Consider the following 19,635-nt stretch of genomic DNA (forward strand, 5'->3'; position numbering starts at 1 on the left):
AAGAAAACTCGATTTCTCAGAACTGCTCTTTATTGCATAAACACAAACACGCACAACATGTAGTTGCATGAGGCAAAACTTATTGTTTATCAGGGAAAACAGTGGCACTCAGCCGGGAAAGGAGACCAGCATTTGGTTCCACAGCCCGTGATGAATGTAAAGATGAGTCCATTTGCTGCCACTCAGATTTAGAAAGTCCCCATAAAGTCAGGCCCTTTGTTGAAAATTTTTTTGGAGGGGCCCTACAAAGGCAGAGAGCTGTCTTTCTGGGCAGATTATTTGACCACAAAAAGAAAATAATCATTGCCACAGAACCTACATAATACCTAAAAAATGCAGATATTGCATATTTACAACATGTTCTTTCAGCTTTGTTTATTTTTACTGCTTTAGTTAAAAAAATAAACTTAAATTTTGTTATTTAAAGATTTTAGAAATTAGTTGTATCTCAGTTTTTCCAGGTGTCTGACTGTCCATCTACTATTAATATTTACAATATATTACCATACATTATTATTAATATAATAGATTTATTTACAATTTGATACATTTAAACATGTGATTTAAAGGTACTTTAAATACACCAAATCACATTAAGTCCATCAGAGTATAGAGCTGAGATGGTGGTTACTGCAAGTCTGCTAGGCCAGTTATCTTTAGCAGGACTTGGTGGGTTTGGTAATTGGATTTAGCTACTACCTCATTTACAGATGTGCCTGAAAATATTGGTACCTTTAATTTAATATCTTGTAGCACAGCCTTTGGAGGCTATAACTGCAGTCAAGCGCTTTCTGTAACTCCGAATACAGTTTCTGCACTTAATACAAGAGGAACATTTCTGTGACAAGGTTTCAAAGTGCTGATATTCAACTGCTGATAAACTTCCTTTTCCTGTGGACTGTACATGTGTGTGTTTTCTAGTATGAACACTCTCTAGTGGAGGAGTGTGTGTGGATGTATCATATAATAACTTCCTCCGACCTGCTAACCTCTGCAGTGAAGCTGTGGTGTGTGCCAGAACCACAAGATCGTAGAACACAAATTTTTACGTGTACAGGTCAGAGCTATCTTTACATGAAGAGAGAGATACTATAGTAAATGCAATCTGTCTGCTTGACCTCATAATGATTATTTACAGTTTTACATGAGCTATGACACTAATGAATAATGCAAATCTTGAACAGATTATGTATTCCATATTTAACACACACAGTATACGCACTGAACTTGCAGTTTCCAGTGCTCCCACAGTAGCTGTTGTGTTGACTGGCTCACAGTGTGAATAGACACTTGGACAAAGAGGAGAGCGGCTTAGCTCAGATTTAAGAGAATGAATTTTCATGATTTACAACCTTTCTGTAAGAGCTCTTGCTGTATTGATTTTTAAAACTCCGGGGGTGAAGCTTGATAAAATGTTACTTTCATTTCATGGGTGGAATAGAAAAAGGAAGAAGGATTCTTGTGGAGGAAGAGAGAAGACTGTGGCTATTACACCTGCAGGCAGGCCAAACACCGAGAGCTTTTCTGTCTTTGCAAAAGAATCTCCATCCTTCTCACACACACAGACACACACACACCCTCACTTTGATCCAAGCAACTCAGAACAGCTTGAACAAAATTTGAACCTACAGCCTCCTGGGCATGACACAAAAGTCCTTCTGAGGTTTAAACCTATGAATTTCTTGAGCCGTAACACTCAAGAATTTTTCTTTATAAATCACTGCACGCTATTGAGCATCAAGGATAAATCAAAATCAGTGCGTACTCCATACCATTTTTACTGCAACTTTCCTAAGAAATGCAAGACTAAAGTATTTCTCACAGGCTCTTTATACTTAGCTACCGGAAATTTGATGTCTCAGTCCTGTGTCAGTGGAGGCAGGTCACCATTTTCATCATATTTAAATGAATACAGATACATTGTTAGAACTTTCCCATCACTGCAAGCTTAACTGGACATAAAGCCTAAACTGTGATAACAGAATTAGAGTTACAAAACAGATATCTAAGGGGACTGTTAAATAGGAACCCTACCAATTTTACACATCAAAGTCTGTTTACAAGTCTGGGGGGGCACTACTGCATATGTGAAAGAAATTGTATAAAGACTTCTCTGACTCCAGAGGGAGCTATGCAAAATTTGATGCATTTCCTAAAGTGATGTCACTTGAGGCAGCGTTGGTTGAGGCTGAAGACTACAACTTTAAAAATGAAAAAAATATCTGGGATTGTGGAGTTAGGAAGAACTGAGGTAACCACACCTCTGTAGCCTCCTCATATCTGCTTGAGGCTCAAGGCTCAAGGCTGCATTAGCATGTGCCACTAGCATAACACGCCCGAATGTATGACCAAACTGTTGGTGGTCAAGTTGCTTTGTGGGTAAAGTAGGCGTCAGGTTTTGACAAGGAAGGAGAAGGTATAGAAAACTGTCCATCATGAGTCAGTGTTACAGGAGTGTGATGCAAAATCAATGGAGTACCCCTTTAAGTGCATCATCTGGCGTGAGCTTGCAAGTGGTACACATCCTGTTACTGTTTGGATACTGAGCTCCTGAGGACTACTTGTTGCTTTGCAAGCCCTCAGACTGCTGCTGCTCATTTGTGGATTACACTGCTCTTGAGGCAACAAGCACAAGTGTGCCATTTGTATTTGCATGGTGCTTGACATTTACACAATGGGAAAGCAATTAGGACAGAACTAGGGTCATTAATACAGTGAACAGGCTAGACATGTTTGCTCTGATAGTCACTGCAATATGTAATCAATGATGCCATATGCATTCCTACATACAAAGACTAAAAAAGGAAATGACAATAAAATAAAGAAAAATAAAGAAATCTTAATCTTAAAGATCCTTGCGCCTACTCTTCTTCTGTTTCGCCTTCATTTCTGCTGCTCAGTGGTGTAAACACACACTTACACAATAAAAATGTGTCTTTGTTTATCACTAGCAGCCTGAATCTAAGCAGTATAAAGGCCCATTCTTTGAACATGCATTTTTCAAGCGGTTTCAAAGGGAAACAAGACAATACAGGCAATTGAAACAAAGAGACACTAACAGAGGCTTATAGTGGTGGGTGAGAATAAATAGTGGTGGTTGCCGATGCTAGGTCAAGGTAAAAGAAGCGGATAAGATCTCAGGTAAAAAAAAAAAGACAAAATAAATAAAAATAAAACTATTAAAAGAAAACATATATAATAAGTCAATGAGTCATAGTCATCATGGATCAATGGTTTATGTCTGCAAACTGCTGATGTTTTAAAGATACTATATATGTGTTATATAATGTACTGTGTAAAACCTTAAAAAATATGTCTTTTCTAATGTCTTTCACAAGCAAATGAAATTAAGAACCCCACTTAAACTACGCAAACATCCTCAAGACATATACATACACAAAAACAAATGCACATGGTAGCTGCTAGGTGACGGGGCACCGAGGTGCATCCCAAACCATGATGGTGGTCACTGCTTATTAGAATTACAACCTACCAAGTCATTACTGTTCCCAAAAGTGTTTTTCAACTGTGTCTGGTTGGCAAACATCCTCGTTTTGCCAGTCTTATTCGATACATAGGTGAGTAAAGTAAATTTGACATCACTGAGCAAAGGGTGAGCGTTGCCAGAATGCTAATCAACTGTGAACTGTCTGCACAGGTGTTAATGTATAATTGTTGCAGTAATAGTTGCAGTTACCTTGTCCGATGATTTAGTGTGTGACAAAGAAAACAGGTTGGGAGAGAACAGGCGAGTCTGCATCAAAGCTTTTACTCCAGAAGCAAGTTAAATTTGATGAAACCTTACTATATGTTATATCTGCATATACTGAGATATGTACCCGGTGAAGAACCTTGCAGACCAGTAAGATATTGCAGGCAGAGCCATGCATCAGAACCTCATCAAGAACATTTGTTCACTGATACAATATTCTGCTTGTATTGGAGAGTGTAAGTTGTATGAAAATATAATTTATTTCATAAAAACCTGTTACTATAATCCTTCTGTCTATAAGACAACTTATTAACTCAAAGTCTAGCTGTTTTCCCTGCAGTATCATAAGGTCAATATCCACTTCAAATCAAAACAACTTTGTGACAGCTGCTTTGAATGTTCTATTGAACTACAGTCTTTCTTTTGCAACTATAAAAGTAGCAATGCTGAGCCTCTAACAGGATGAGCACAAAATATATCCCACTCAAAGAAGAAAAAGCCAAGCCAGGTCTTTTTGGCAGGTTAACTGTAAAAATCCAAGATATTGTGCAGAGAATGCATAATTTCTATGTCAAAAAGTTTTGACAAGTGATCTAATTTCAGAGGTTTTGTTGTAACTTAGAGATGAATCACAATCACCCAACAGACTCATTCTTATGTTTATTTAAAAGTCTGTTTTAATTTTTTATTGGTTTGTTATTTATTAATACATGATTAGAACCACTTGACAAAAGCATTCAAAAATACGCATAACCATATTCGATTACATCAAATATTCAATTAAAAATACACTTAAGCCAAATTTGAAACATCTTATCTTGGATCTAGCAATTTAGGCACTTAGTGTAGTGATGAGGAAGAAAGTGGGGGTATCAACAGGTCAGGACAGCTAAGCAACCACAGCACAGCCCATATGAATAGATTAGGACTCCCTTATGGAAATGATCCATAACATTTTCAGTGTCCTTTCATTTAGTAGCCACAGGGACAACAAATAATAGTAGCCTGCATTCGATACAAGGCTTACTTCTACCTGCTATGATGAGAAATGAAAGGCTGTTGGTGTTGTTGGATGAATTCTTTTTGTGTTGCTCAAAATGGTGAATGCTTTTGGCAGAAGGTAGAATAGACAAATGGGGGCAACAAGCAGAGGTGGTCTGCATGCTACACTGATTATATTGACCACAGCAGGGCTTCCCCTGCCAAACACACCTCGGAGTTTCCTCTCCCTTTTTCTCTCCAAACTCTCTGTCTCCCAACCAGTCGATGCACCATTTGTATTCTTTCCATTCTCCTGCTTTCTCATTATCTGTCAACAGCACATAATTTATAGCCATCTCTGCAGCATCCATACCATACCAACTGACCGTTGTTTGTGTGTTTTTAGCTACTCCATTTTAATAGAGATGTAAGGATTATCCCAGATGGATGAGGGAGATTCAGTGTAAGCTGTAGCTGACAGATCGATAGTTGGCTGGTGGCCACCACAGTAGAAAGTCAGTTCACTCCAGGGAAGAAATATAGCTGGTACATGATTTTATGAAGATACAGATAAACAACTTTAGAGATGCAGAAAGGGGATTTCTTGGTATTTCACAGAACCTTGCAAAGGCTCTCAGAGCAGCCATCATTTACATTTCTATAACTGTGCATTTACGGTCTTGTAAAACACAATACTGGTTAATAGAAGAAAGGACATTGTGCAGCACTGGCACAGGGCCATTACTTAAGCAAAGCAGAAGTTCAAGCAATCAGCAAATCAGATGGCAAATGCTAAAATGGAAAGGTTTGTATGCTGGCTCTTAAAAACATTAAGGAAACTATTTGTCATTTTGTTGAGCTTTTTTCTTCTTTCTTTTCCTCGATTAAAATATGTTTGTATTTCCAGTTTTCTTTTGTGTTAAGTTCACATTCTGGTTACATAAATGGGATGCTGTCCAATAGTAAGATAGCAGACACCTACAATATTTTTCAGGCTTCAAGAAAAGAGGAGAACCACAAATAACAAATTGATCGACTGGTCTGCAGCCTTGAGACAAGATGTGGGAATTAGCAAGACTAAGTTCAATCAGAGACACATTAGTGAAGGAACTGACCATTTATAGCAATTATAAATAGTTAGATTTGGAATATTCTCTTCTCTCTGAGGGGAGAACTAATCTAAACTAATAAACACATACATGAACATTAGATCTTAGTTAAATCAACAATACCAAAAGCTTGTGTGGTTGAGTGTATAAGCAGAGTAACTGTGAAAAAACGTCATAAGGTTTTGAAGAATGATCTAATGTTACTAGTCAGCTCAGCTAGTCAGACACCAGTCAGTAAGTGTAAGCGTAGCCTGATCCCAATGCTCCATATATGGTACATATCCACCAGGACTACTTTGCAGGAATCTCACTGAAATTCATTATAACATGAGCGCATGATGAAAGGGTAGGATGATACCGTAACAAGGCTTACAGCAAAAAAAAAATCTGATTTGAATTTAAAAGCCTCCTACCTTCTGGTATGTACAGTACACAACTTGGCAGATTAATGGTGATGTTCTAGACTTGAGGGTGTTAAGGCACTTTCTTGATCCATTATGTATTCCCTGATATTCCTCCCAGCACATTCAGTCACTGCACTGCGATACTACATGTTATGAATAACCAGTGACTCAGATAACAGCTGCACATACATTTCACAACACTTTAATTACCGCACATTAGCAGGGGAATAACAGAGGGATTGAGGGACAGGGGGAAATGAGACATTAATAGACCCTAAGTTGTTGACCTGGAAAGAGATAGAGGACAGATCAGCTGTGTTGCATATTGAAGATTTTTTTGTTCAGAGAGGCAAACAGGTAAAGCCTAACACATTGTGGGGGTCTCCCTGTTGTGATGCAAAACTCCTCTTTTCAGTGGCACAACCTAAACCAAAGTTCTATACATTCTGCAAAGAAGGGAAAAATAATTTTCTACAAATGTGTGTAAGATTTTATTACAAGCCAGAGTGTACATCCATTAGAAAGCCATTAATAACGGCAGTGATTTTAAATGGCCGAAGAGCTCTATTCTTAGCTCCTCTTGGCACTGACCAACAGTTCACCAGTTCAGCTTTGACGCCCACCTCCGACCTTGTTGTTCATTAATTCATGAAGCTGCTCCCCCTCCAGCCCTCATGACCACCACCCCTCCCGGCACTGATGCTGCATTAAAGGCAGGAGAGAGCAACACTTTGGAAATAATGAGGCTACCCCCACCTTAGCTCTGAGCCCGACACTCCTCCGGATGGGAAATCATCTGAGTAATTACTATAGGTACCAGAGATCTGTGGGAATGTGAAAATATTATGGTCAGCACCCTTCACTGTTGTTCTGCTATGTTTTTTTATGTGAGTCTGCGGATTTGTTCAAGTGGTTAAAGACCATAACAGGAACCTTTTAGAGGCATGGTTTATGCCAAATAACATTTAAGTGTTTTAATCTGATGAGCCGATTGCTCATTATTCTCAAGAACCGCATATGTACGTATCAACTGACTGAAATTAAATGGTTTGAATGCAGACAGAAACTTCACCAGTGAGACTACACTGAGGTTGAATCACAGAAGCAGTTTACGGCCTTCCACAGAGCTGAGCGACTCACTGTTCACTGGTGATTAAGTGTTTTAATCTGATGAGCCGATTGCTCATTATTTCTCAAGAACCGCATATGTATGTATCAACTGACTGAAATTAAGCGGTTTGAATCCAGACAGAAACTTCACCAGTGAACAGTGAGTCGCTCAGCTCTGAGTCTAGGTGCAGTGGAGGGCTGTTTGGTATAAACACCGTCACATCACAGCGGGGTGGGGCTTCTGGGCTCTGACTTGCTGAGCAGGACAAAGGCATGCACCCCGCTCAGTTAGACTGCCTAAGAGAGAAGAACAAGCATACACAGGAGAAAAAAAACAGAGACGGAGGCAGTAAAACAAGCCAGACATGTTTGATTGGCAGCAGAATCAACCAATGGAAGGCCGTAAACTCCTTCTATGATTCAACCTCAGTTTAGTCTCACTGGTGAAGTTTCTGTCTGCATTCAAACCATTTAATTTCAGTCAGTTGATACATACATATGCGGTTCTTGAGAAATAACTTCAATCGGCTCATCAGATTAAAACACTTAAATGTTATTTGGCATAAACCATGCCTCTAAAAGGTTCCTGTTATGGTCTTTAACCACTTGAACAAATCCGCAGACTCACATAAAAAAACATAGCAGAACAACAGTGAAGGGTGCTGACCATTATATTTTCACATTCCCACAGATCTCTGGTACCTATAGTGTTCACTTGTTTATTCAAAGTTAATTAAATGTGTTGTGCATCCAAACAACTTCACACTCGACACTGCACTTCCTTGGGTCCTCAGCGGTACACCTGCCAAGTGTGAAGTCGAGTCAGAGCCCAGAAGCCCCGCCCTGCTGTGATGTGACAGTGTTTATATCAAACAGCCCCCAGTGCAGTCAGAAACAGAACCGAGCGGCTTGCTGTTTGCTTGTTTATTCAAAGTTTATTAATATTAAATGTGTCACGTGTCAAAATGGCACCAAATTCGACACTGCACTTCCGTGGGTCCCCAGCAATACACCCGCCAAGTATGAAGTAGATCGGATGAACAGTTCTCGAGATATGCAAAGGACAAACATACATACATACATCAGGGGTGGGCCTGAATCCAAATGCGTTATTTGGCAAAGCACAAATGGTGGGTTTTTTTACGAACATTTATTTTGTACAAATGTTTTAAAAATTATTTGTTTTTGGGAAGAAAAAAAACATGTTAAATACCAGCGCACAGGTCAGTTACATCGCGATCTCTGTCTCTCTCCTCTGCTACACAGTTAACGTCTATCAGCAGGTCTCAACAAGGGGAGTCACATCCACCTGCTACATGACGCACATTTCCTTATTTGGACATCACTCCTGGAGTTGGGGGTGTTCCCCAGAGATAAAACTGAGCTATTGACTCGCGCAAAGTGCTTTCAAGGGACTCTCCATAACCTGTTGTTCCACTTCTCTTTTCCACAAAGTTAGGTTGTAAAAAAATAGGCAATAAATGAAAGTGCAAATCAATAATCGCCTTTCAAGTTTTTCCCTACACGTTACACACTGTGCTGTCTCTGTGTTATGGGAGAATAAATGAGTAGAAGTCTGTCTGTATATTTGTGATGCATTTAGTTTTTGCTCAGTAGACAGTGCAGTCGTCTATGATCTGGGAGACTTGAGTTTGAGATCCAGTGTGGAGAACTCCTTCATAAGACAGTTTATTCATAAACACTTTATTTTTTTTTTTACACCTATTTCCACTTTTATTCGAATACAAACACAAATATAAATGATTTTGCTGCCTCAACAAATATAGATACAAATACAAATACTGGGCTCTCTGCACATCCCTAACATACATACAGACAGACAGACAAACAGACAGATTCCTTGCTTTAGATTTTTTGGGTGCCATTTTTTAAAAAAAAGTGATTTTAGCTTTTTGGTATTTTCTCAAAACGTCCAAGCTAGCAGTGACTCTTTTTCACATTTGTGAGAAGTCTTCAATCACAACATTATTGTCTGACCTGTCACTTGTATGTGATTTCCCATCATTCATACTGCTATGGTATGTCAAGGAGATGAATAATGAATCACTTTCCCTGTTGAAATAGGTCTTTCAAATGTAATTATACATACTTAATGAAAAATTTCAAAAGTGGGAATGTCAGTTTGACTGCTGTACACTTGTAAGTATTTCACATCTAAATGCCAGAGGCTTCAAAGAACTGGAGATGCCCCTGATCCCCTACCTTCAATATTTATCCTGCCATAAAACATCCATGAAACTGAGGGAGCTCTTTTTCATTCACGGCAGGTCTGCAATCAACACCAATAAAACAAGCATGCCATCAAACAACAAAGCCATCTGTCGGGCACTGATGCTGCATATAGACGAAACATGCACACACACACACACACACACACAAGCACATGTGTATGCTTCTACAGTCGTGGTGTCTTGTGAAGAGGTGTCACAATTCTGTTTATCTTCGTTTATTTATATTTATGCTCTCCATATGCTGCACATACAGAGCTAGAATAGCTATGTCATGTTCTGTTACTTTCTCTTTCATTCTATGCTCACACTTAAACCCTGGTCACACAGTAAAGTTTATCTACGCGTCCTCACAAAATAGGTAGTGCTTGAGGCTCAGCTAACAAAGTTACTGGCAAGCAAGCTGCAATATGCTAGCTAGCTGGAAACATGTCAGTATTAGCATATCACAATCGTGCTCCATGCTAGTTAGTAGCCCCAAAACTACATGTAGTCACATTTAATGACAGATGCCATCTAGTGGCCATAGTAATTATGACCCAGAGCAGTGGTGCAGTTGTGATGACGTTCTATATGTTGGGCCTCATACTCCATGTGCATGAGACAAAGGCAGGCCTGCACACAGTCACAAAGCCTGATAAAAAGTAAGGGCATCTAGTCAAGTAAATGGAGTCCAAAATGGACCATCTCCCAGCATGCTTTGCTCAGTTCGCACCTTGGTGTGAAATCATCTCTCATTGGTAGAGACGCACCAACACCACCGGGAGTCATGGCAACGCAGCCGTGACGTCACATGGTTAAACCTAACCAAGTGGTTTTTGTGCCCAAACCTAACCAGACCTTAACTCCAGTGTTGTCACATCATAAAAGATCATTATTTTTACCAGTGGTTTGTAATGGTTCTGGAAAACACAGATAAATGATGTTGTCCTGACAGAAATCAGTAAAGCTGTCAGTTCCTCAAAGGTCCGCGCTTTCAAGACTGTATGGTGTTCGTTAACGGCGCGAAGCTCACCAAAGTTAAAGTTAATGCATAAGACCAACGCAGATTTATCCCACCGTCGAGACTGAATCCACTTATGATTAAATTTTAATTACAGATTACGCTGAGAATTTTCACTGTTTTTTCTGTCAGCAGTATAAACAATAAAAATGCAAGAGATCCCTATACATAGATAGAGGAAATACAAACCATAAAGTGCACACATCTCAAGACACCTGAAGATGAAAGCAGGGGAGCAAAGGGCATCCGTGGGAGGGTGTCCATAATAGGTAGATTGTTTGAGAGCAGCATCAGAAAAATGGCCAAAGAGGTTGGAAAGATGAATAAGAATGTTGGTAGGAAAATGTCAAATACCCGAACCTGAGGGACTCCTTGCCTGAATGTTCTCAAAGGATTCTCTCAGTTTCACACCGACTCCTGAATAAGCTGCTCTTTTCTATTCCTCCCTACACACAGGCGCCATGCACTTTCATTTTCATACTGACGCTAACTGAGGGAGCCCTCACATCAAGTTCCTTGGGGCTGTCATACATTCTGAACCGGGCACTACCACAGGAAACAGAGGCTCTCAGTCTTCTGTGTTCATACGACTGATGATACAGCCTCTAACAAGTGAAGCTAAAGCCAGTGCACGCCTCCAGATTGGTCCTCTCAAGGATTGCATTTCTTATAGGACCACTCAAGTGATGTGGCAAGTCAATTTGACAATCATAAAAGGTAGCACTAACAAGTGCAGGCTCCTGATAAAGAAAGCCTGCAGAGAGAGACTCCAGTGAAGTGAGGGAATGGGGAACTTGCTCTAAAGAAAACCAGCCAACCATGAAATGCCCAACCTTTACACTTGAGAGATGGTAGGAGACTGTATTAGCTGGACAGAAAAGCAACAACAGCACACAGGAGTTGCATTCTCTAGCACCATCATTTCATCATATGTAACAAAACCACACTTCCTTGTTTGCTTTTAGGGATTTTATATCAATTCCCCGTAGAATAATTCAGTTTTTTAGGATTTATCTCATTTGAATTAGTCTGTTTCTGCATAAAGAGTGCTATTACAGTTATCTAGATGCTTCCATAAGTCGTGTTTCCACTACTTTCAACAACAAACTGAAAGAATTCCCCCCCTCTTATTACATTTCAGAAGAAACGCCTGATTCAGGGAGCAGCCTGGAGGAGAAATTAGCTGGGAGTTTATTGGCTCAGATAGAAAAGCAGCAGATTGAAAAGGGGTGAGATGATTGAACTCTCCTTTATTCCATGGTGTGTCCTTTGTGCCAGGCTGCACAGTCACTTTGATGCTATCTCTGTCATTCGAACCACACACTGCGCCTTCCATGCCTCACACAAAGGAATATGATGCACTACCAGAGGCCTTGAATGGGCTCTCCATCTATTTTCTGAAAGAGTGGGACTCTCCTTTGATTCACCTCATCTGTTACAGCATTCAGTGTTTCTCATTATCAAAGTACATCATCACAGTAAAAGCCTCAGTAAGGTATTTCAGAATAACAACTGACTGAGTAAATTCTAGTTACTACATATGACCTGGCTTTAAGGACATCAGGCTATATTAAAACTAATACTTTTCCCAATAAAAACAGGTTGCTGGTGGATGAATTTCCCTACATGCTGTTTACCACGCTAACTCAAAAGCATTGTTTTTCTGCACTAATATAACCTTCCAAGAAGTTTATGAAAATGTGAGTGCACGACAATCAAACACACCTAACAGGTAGAAAAGGTCGACTGTCAGATCCTCCCTTACAAAGGAACTGAGTGATAATGGGAGGAATGGTTGTACCTTGCTTACAGAGGAGGATAGAAGAGGCAGGGAGAAATGGGAGGAGGAGATGGAGGAGGATGAATAACATCTTTCAAGGCTGCCATTACCGGAGTAATTCACAGACTAAGGCGCAAAAAGAGACCTTTGAGTGGGTGGCTTGATAATTGAGGTCTGATCAGAACCTCCATTAGCACAGGAATAAGCTGCAAATGGAGCAAGGGAGCTGCATGAAGAGAGGAGCGGGGCAAACTGTGCTGAAGGAACACAGCGTTCCAATCTCAATGAGACCCACTTCACAACACTTCTGCCTGTACTGAACATGTCCAGGGGCTAATGGACAAAATAACATAAACACTTAATTCTGAAATAACGTCATCACAGTTACAAACTATAGGCTGAATGCCAATTAGCAGGATGTATCACATGATTTAAGGAGGAACACATAAAGTATTAACAGCGTTTATCAGCTATGAAGCAGGTCTGCTAATCAACACTTGATTGTGAGTTTTCACAGCAACAATTGTCAGTCTACTACAGAGATGCCAAATCATCAGCAATCAACTTGCAGGCGTTAAAAACCCTTCATAATAATCGAATATGACAAATGGAGTAGCATAGAAAATCATGAGAACAGACAATCTGTGTGGACAAAGAGGAACAGCAATCACAAGATGAATCGAACCAACAGAAATGATATGTGGGGGTTCAAAATATTGCTAACTGGCATGTGACATTTAGTTTGACTCACTTTGTAATAGAGTTTGAAATAGTGAGTACTTCGCATGGAGCAGGAATTGCCACATTATTGCAAAGTGTAGAGAAGCATAGAGACATAGCAGCACTGAACTGAGATGAGCATGAAGGAGGGAATGAAGGACATGAAATTTGAACATGATTGAAGTGGTGATGGACATGAGAGTCATTCCTAGTAATGTAGCTATGCATACAGTCTTCAAGCATAGTCCATGCTAAGGAGCCTGACATCATCTTTTTTTGTTTATTTTGTCTACCCCATGTAGTACCTTTGTGCTGTATATTCAGTATTGTATTATTAGAGATTTATATAAACAAACAGGTTCCTCATTTTTACAGTTGTAGCTGTTGTTGACAACCTTATTAATGTAATTACTGGGCACTAATAGTAATGCAGATAAATGATAATCAATTGATGATCAATTTTCAGCACTGATTCTATGATGCTACACAAATAGTTTTACAACATTGTTAAAAAGAATGAATAAAATTAAATATTCAAACAGACTTCCAAGATGGAGCAATGCAACACATACAGTTTAAAGTAAGATGCTTACGCTATTTTTAAAAGTTAACCGTTGGATATACAAATCACAGAATATTTTATTATTAATATTAATATTTCTAAAAAATATTTTTTTATTTTATTTTTGGAGCTCTGCATTTACAGAGATACGCTGCTAGTGCCTAAATATATTTGGGTAACACTATACTTTATTTTCCCCTATTTAGCATTCATAAGGAGTATTTAAACAGTTAATGTATTTGTCCACAACTATGATTATGACAACTCCTATGGGCATCCATAAGTGGAGGCTGGTATATAAACAAATAATCGATAACAATATAGTAAATAGAGTTGTAATAATATAAAATATGTCTTCATGGGAGATTAGTTATGATTGTTGACAAATATTATACATTAATAAACACTTCAAAATGTCTTTATATCTGCGTATAACTCCATTATAGTGTGTTATAAACCATTTATTAAGTGTTTATACACTGCTTATAAATGCTAAATAGGGGGATTTTAAAGTACAGTGTTACCTGAGTTAGACTGTGTCTCTTTGAGGGGAAAGACAGCAACAAATAGAGTGCAATCAACAAATTGAACAAGTTATGTCTTCTTGTGTGTTATGCAGTATAGGGCACCCATGCTATATATTAATTCGTAATCCCCACCGTGCAATTCCTTAACAAAATCCATAGGATTCTAGGTCAATCCTCCTCAAATGAATTTCATTTCATGGCTTAAGTCAAGCAGTGATTAAGTATTAGAGAATTCCACGGGAATACCGGTGCATTGTACAGTAAGAGAAGTAGCCCCTCTAAACCTCCAAGGTAATGAATGAAGAATAAGATAGCAATTCCCACTCCGTGCTCTGAGGATTAGGAACATGAGGACAGCAGAGGGAAGAAGAGACAGTGATTCTGATGGATATTCCTGTCGGGGAGAGGAGCACTACTCCCAATGTTCCTCCTGCTGATTGATCTGACTGACTGGGAGAGGACAGGGTGGAGGAGTGAAACAAAAGGCACTATCTGTGCTGGGTGGGGTCTTATCACCCCCTTGGCTGTCTAGCCGACAGAAGCCTGGTTTATTTTGTAGCGAGGAAGTCAATAACGGGGTGTGCCTAGGTAGTGAAAAAGAATAGCTACTCCTCAGATGTCCCACTACTGGTAAAACACAGCTCTGCATTTCACTTAACGACATCTGTCACGGCATCACAGCATTTCACTGCTATAGCGCACATCTAATTCATATATGGCAACAGAACAAAAGATTGATGCTTTGTAATATACTCTGTAATAGTAAGTAAGCAGCTCCCATGTGGTAGAGTGTAATATGTGTTCCCCCTGAATTATGTCACCTGATGTAAATGTGTTTTTCTATGAAAACTCTGGGGACATTTAACCTGATGAATAGAAATCTGTATGCATGAATTTCTGCTTAATGGGATCCCTCACCTTAACTGAAATGCAATTATCCTGTCACAAATGTGGTAAATATCTACATCTACATCTGTTTGTTCTTTTTTCATGTAAAACACACACAGTACAGATACAAACATGATTTAAATCAGGACACATGTTTGGCATAATGCATCATGATTGTGTGTAGTGTAGGTTTTAGTATGCACTTACGTTTAAACATAATAAAGTACATTTACAAGACATGTTCAGATAATTGGACCTTAGAATAGAATCAGACTGCTTACTGATGTGTACAGATGGCCCTCCCCATTCATGGCGATGTATAATCCTGTCTTCACAGACTGAATGGCGACAACTCTGAGGCCCACGGGAATAAGGTTGAACAAAGCTGAAAAACACACAGGTGAACAGGCAAACATGCACTTATATAAAAATATTACCAAACACCGTTGCTATAGACAGACCTAACCATTACATGAACATTAAATGCAGTGAAACTTTATGGTACAATTCATCATCCAAATGCAAGCCGCTATCATTAATGCTTCACAAGGCATAGATAATATAGTTGCTGTAAATAGCTGTTGCATTTAGGTAATCTCTGAAGATAAATTTCTGTATGGCTGGTGAACGTGACAAGCCTAGCATAGCCTCGGCCACCCAGAGCCACCTAAGAAACAGCTGTAATTGGGGCCACCACTGGTGCGTGGTAGATTTAATAGCCCTTTTGTTGTTGTAGCAGACTCCTTGGGCCTGGTAGGCAATGGCTGTTGTTTGTGCTGGTGAGAAACAACAGGACTAGCCTAGCTGTGACATTAAAGGGTAATTTATGGTAGGTCGCTTTTGATAAGCGTCACTTGACAGAAATGAAGTATTTCTGACAGAAAAAAGTGCGCTTGACACTTTCCTTTCATGTCACGCACCTGGAGAATTGTGTTATGTTGCAGACACTGTCATATTTTGTCATGTGTGATTGGGTAGTGTTACTAACGTCGCCATGGAGATTGTAGTTTTCACTGAACTTCCTTATTGATATTTTGGTCTGTAATTTCAGATAACTTGTAACATCCTTGTTTAATTAGTTTAACCTTTCACCAAAGTATAAATTGAAAACGTTGCACAACTCTTTCATTTCTTTTGCGCAACACTTATCAAGTGTCGAGCGACCTACCATAAATCAGCCTTAAATGAGACATAAAGGCACTACATAATGACCTCTGCTGACCCCATAAGTAGTTGGTATTGGCAGATTTGGAGTCTAGGGAAGGCTAGAGAACTGATGCGTGACCATTGGTTTTTGGTGGCTTTGGGCCAATTTTAAAAAAGTTTAATGTGCAGCAGTCAGTGCCAGCACTTGATTTTGATTTTGGAGTTTTAATGATACAAAATGTCCCTTGTCCACACTATCTGTATGCCCACTGTTTCACCACAAGTCCTACAAGTCAGGCTATCTGATGTGACATGTGCCACATCTTTTCATGCTGACAGGGGTAAGTGACACAATGTAGAGTGTCAGGCTAGCGTTAACATCAAGCACTGGAATTAAATTAACCACCTAGCCTAAAGCTCTATAGAGGAGAAGTGCCAGAATGAGCTAATAATACCCTTTCTCCCCATTAAACCTACTGTTTCCTGGTCCACTTTCCCTCTTGGAGAGAAGGACAAATCTGTGTGATCCTATACTGTAGCTGCCATTTAAGATGACATTTTTGCTTCAAAGGCTAAAAAAAACAAGGGAAGCAGTGGCGGGACCAGAGGGGTGGCATGGGCCTGTCAGAAATCTGATTAAACACCCCCTGCCAGATTCAGAGGGGTGTAGGCAATTACAGCCAGGTGAATGCTTGATCCCTACAGTGAGAGGATCTGGTGGCTCTGTTATGCTGTGGGGGGCATTTTGCTGGCAAGGTTTTTTGTCCACTTGTCCCCTTAGAGGGAAGGGTCACTGCAAATCAAGTTGTTCTGAGTGATCACCTTTATCCTATGATGAAACATTTCTATCCTGATGGGAGTGGTCTGTTCCAGGATGACAATGCCCCAATTCACAGGACATGAGGGGTCACTGAATGGTTTGATCAGTATGAAAATGATGTGAATCATATACTATGACCTTCACAGTCACCTGATCTCAACCCACTTGAACACCTATGGGAGATTTTGGACTGACGTATTAGCGCTCTCCACCACCATCATCATTAAAAAACCAAATGAGGGAATATCTTTTGGAGGAATGGTGTTCCTCCCTCCAGAAGAGTTCAGAGACTGTAGAATCAATGTCAAGGTGTATTGAAGCTGTTCTGGCAGCATGTGGTGACCCAACACCTTTCTAAGACACTTTAGTTGGTTTTTCCTTTAATTTGTCACCTGTCTGTTGCTTGTGAGTATAAATTAATGTAGAACAGGTAGGTATGAGCATTGATTGAAATTTAAGCTGAAATAAATCATTATCAATATAAATAATAATAAATAACAATCACTGCTAATAATTTATCATTTAAATCCAATGTGTATTCATATTCATGTTGAGTTTTGACTCTTACACTTTGCTATAAAATTAATGTATTTGGTATAGATTGCAATGTCCAAAATACAATTTCTAATGCTGTTAAGTCAGTCTATGATTAAAGGCTGGATAATGATATGTGCACTTCATCCACAGTCTCCAATTTGAAAGAGGTGCAGTGCGCTATTTATTCACGGATCACACAGCACCAGTGACTTCATAAATTATTTAAACCCTCCGACACGGCACCAGGATATAACCGTCATTTACCGCCATTGCTTTTTAAAATCCAGCAAGAATCCTGTGGTCCACCGAAGCTGTCAGGACATTTTAAATTTAAGCAAAACTCCAAACCTAATTTCCTTCAGTCATGTCATATGACTAACTGAATGTGACCATCACACTTGATTAAGTAAATAATAACGGCAAGTGACAGTAATAATGGAGACATATTTATTTATACTATAAGTTATAGTTGTTGCCTCATTACCCAGGTGTCTGTCCTGATGCACAAACAAAAAAGTGTTTCCTGAAACCTAAATCTGGCTGAAAACTGACATCATCTGCCATTTACAGCTTATTTGGGGTTCTGCATATTTATATGTTGTACAAAACCAATTAAACTGTTTGGATTTATTGCATGCAAGGACACTTTTAAACTAAAACCTTGTTAAAATATTGACTTGCACATTCATTAACAGCTGTAGAAAAGAGAAACTAACCCCTGAGCAAACACAGAGTGTTTCTCATTTCTAAAGCTCTCAGTCAAGTTAATCTTTGAATAACTATAAAATGAAACAAAAATGAAAACAAAACTTAGTAATTTCTGGGTTGAAAAACATTTTTGCTTATTGTTTATGGCTACAAATGGGGTACTTACTTATTGACATTATCAGAATACATAGTTGTGTATTTGGCATTTCTTTAACTGAATAAACAATTTACATATTAATAATTTACAGTTATTATTATTATTATTATTATTATTAAGAGCAGGACTCAAATCTGTCCCGTCTTTGAGGGTGTAACCCAGTCTGGCTTCCCCATTCAAGTTTTTCTAGACCCATTACTGGAGGGAAGGTATTGACCTGAAGGTTAGAGAAGCGTGACTCATGGGTTGCTGGTTCATTTCCCGCACCTGAAGGATAAATCTAGACCTGAAAGCGAGCCAGGAACTCACCCCTGATCCCTCTGTGTATGTGAACTGTGAATGTAAAGCAGTGTGTAACTGGAAATACCCTTGTGCTCAAGTAACCTATTCAATTTAGATTTTAAGTAATGAAATCTTGACAGTACTACCGGTTGAGTTGCATTTCATGGTGTCTTCTGTTAGCAAGTCTTCAAATGTTTCTTGACACCTAAAGCGTGTTTGATCTAGGAGGCCAACAGACACAGTCAAGGTACTCACAGGAATTACTGCTGTCATCCTTGGTCCCATCAAGAGAGCCATCGGGATTCATTTGCAAGTAGTATCCCTGCCTGCAATATAACCTGGTCACTATACCCTTGAGCTGGGGATCTGAAGGAGAGAAACAGGGAGAAACAACAGCAGGAGACAAAGATTAGAAAAATTATGCCAGAAAAACCATCAGAGTAGCAGGTACAGGCATGTTTAGACAAAAGCTTGTTACAAGGACTACAATAAGATTCAACAAATTAGATATTTGCTTTACTGTAGCAAGAATATTCTAATATTTTTCTTGTAATACTTCTTATAATACTTTTCTTAAGCTGCAAAACACCATGAAACACAGTGCAGAACTATTTTACAATACTTTGTGACTCCTGTGTGTTTTCACAGGCAAATCCCACATCCAACTTTCTGGGCACATAAGCCCTGCCCTGCATAGAGATAGGCCATCCAATTATAGGCAGCAGAATTAATCTGTGGTCGCCTGACTCCCATAATGAACCCAACAGCACCCTCTCTGGGTCCTCAGTGTGTAGGATGTGAGAGCTTCTGTGCTCCGTCCCTTCTAGCTGACCCAACAGGGGAATTAGCCGCATATCCACTGTAAATAAATCACCGATACGGTTTAATTACCCAGCAGCACTGCAGCTCAAACAGTCATGTTGCAATTTAGTTGGCATTT

The 19,635-nt window shown here is 39.4% G+C and overlaps 1 protein-coding gene across 5 annotated transcripts in view; it reads right to left on the reverse strand.

The window, feature by feature from the left end:
• fgf14 (fibroblast growth factor 14) overlaps positions 1 to 19,635 on the reverse strand; it is a 130,374-nt gene that overhangs the window by 16,611 nt on the left and 94,128 nt on the right. For all 5 annotated transcript variants that reach the window (XM_042426751.1, XM_042426752.1, XM_042426750.1 and 2 more), the window contains 2 exons: positions 18,951 to 19,061; positions 15,327 to 15,430 (listed from right to left, as the gene is read on the reverse strand). In XM_042426751.1, the coding sequence (XP_042282685.1) occupies positions 15,327 to 15,430; positions 18,951 to 19,061 (215 nt within the window). The remainder of the gene's footprint in view (positions 1 to 15,326; positions 15,431 to 18,950; positions 19,062 to 19,635) is intronic.

Source organism: Thunnus maccoyii, chromosome 11, assembly GCF_910596095.1.
Source record: "Thunnus maccoyii chromosome 11, fThuMac1.1, whole genome shotgun sequence".
Lineage (NCBI taxonomy): Eukaryota > Metazoa > Chordata > Actinopteri > Scombriformes > Scombridae > Thunnus > Thunnus maccoyii.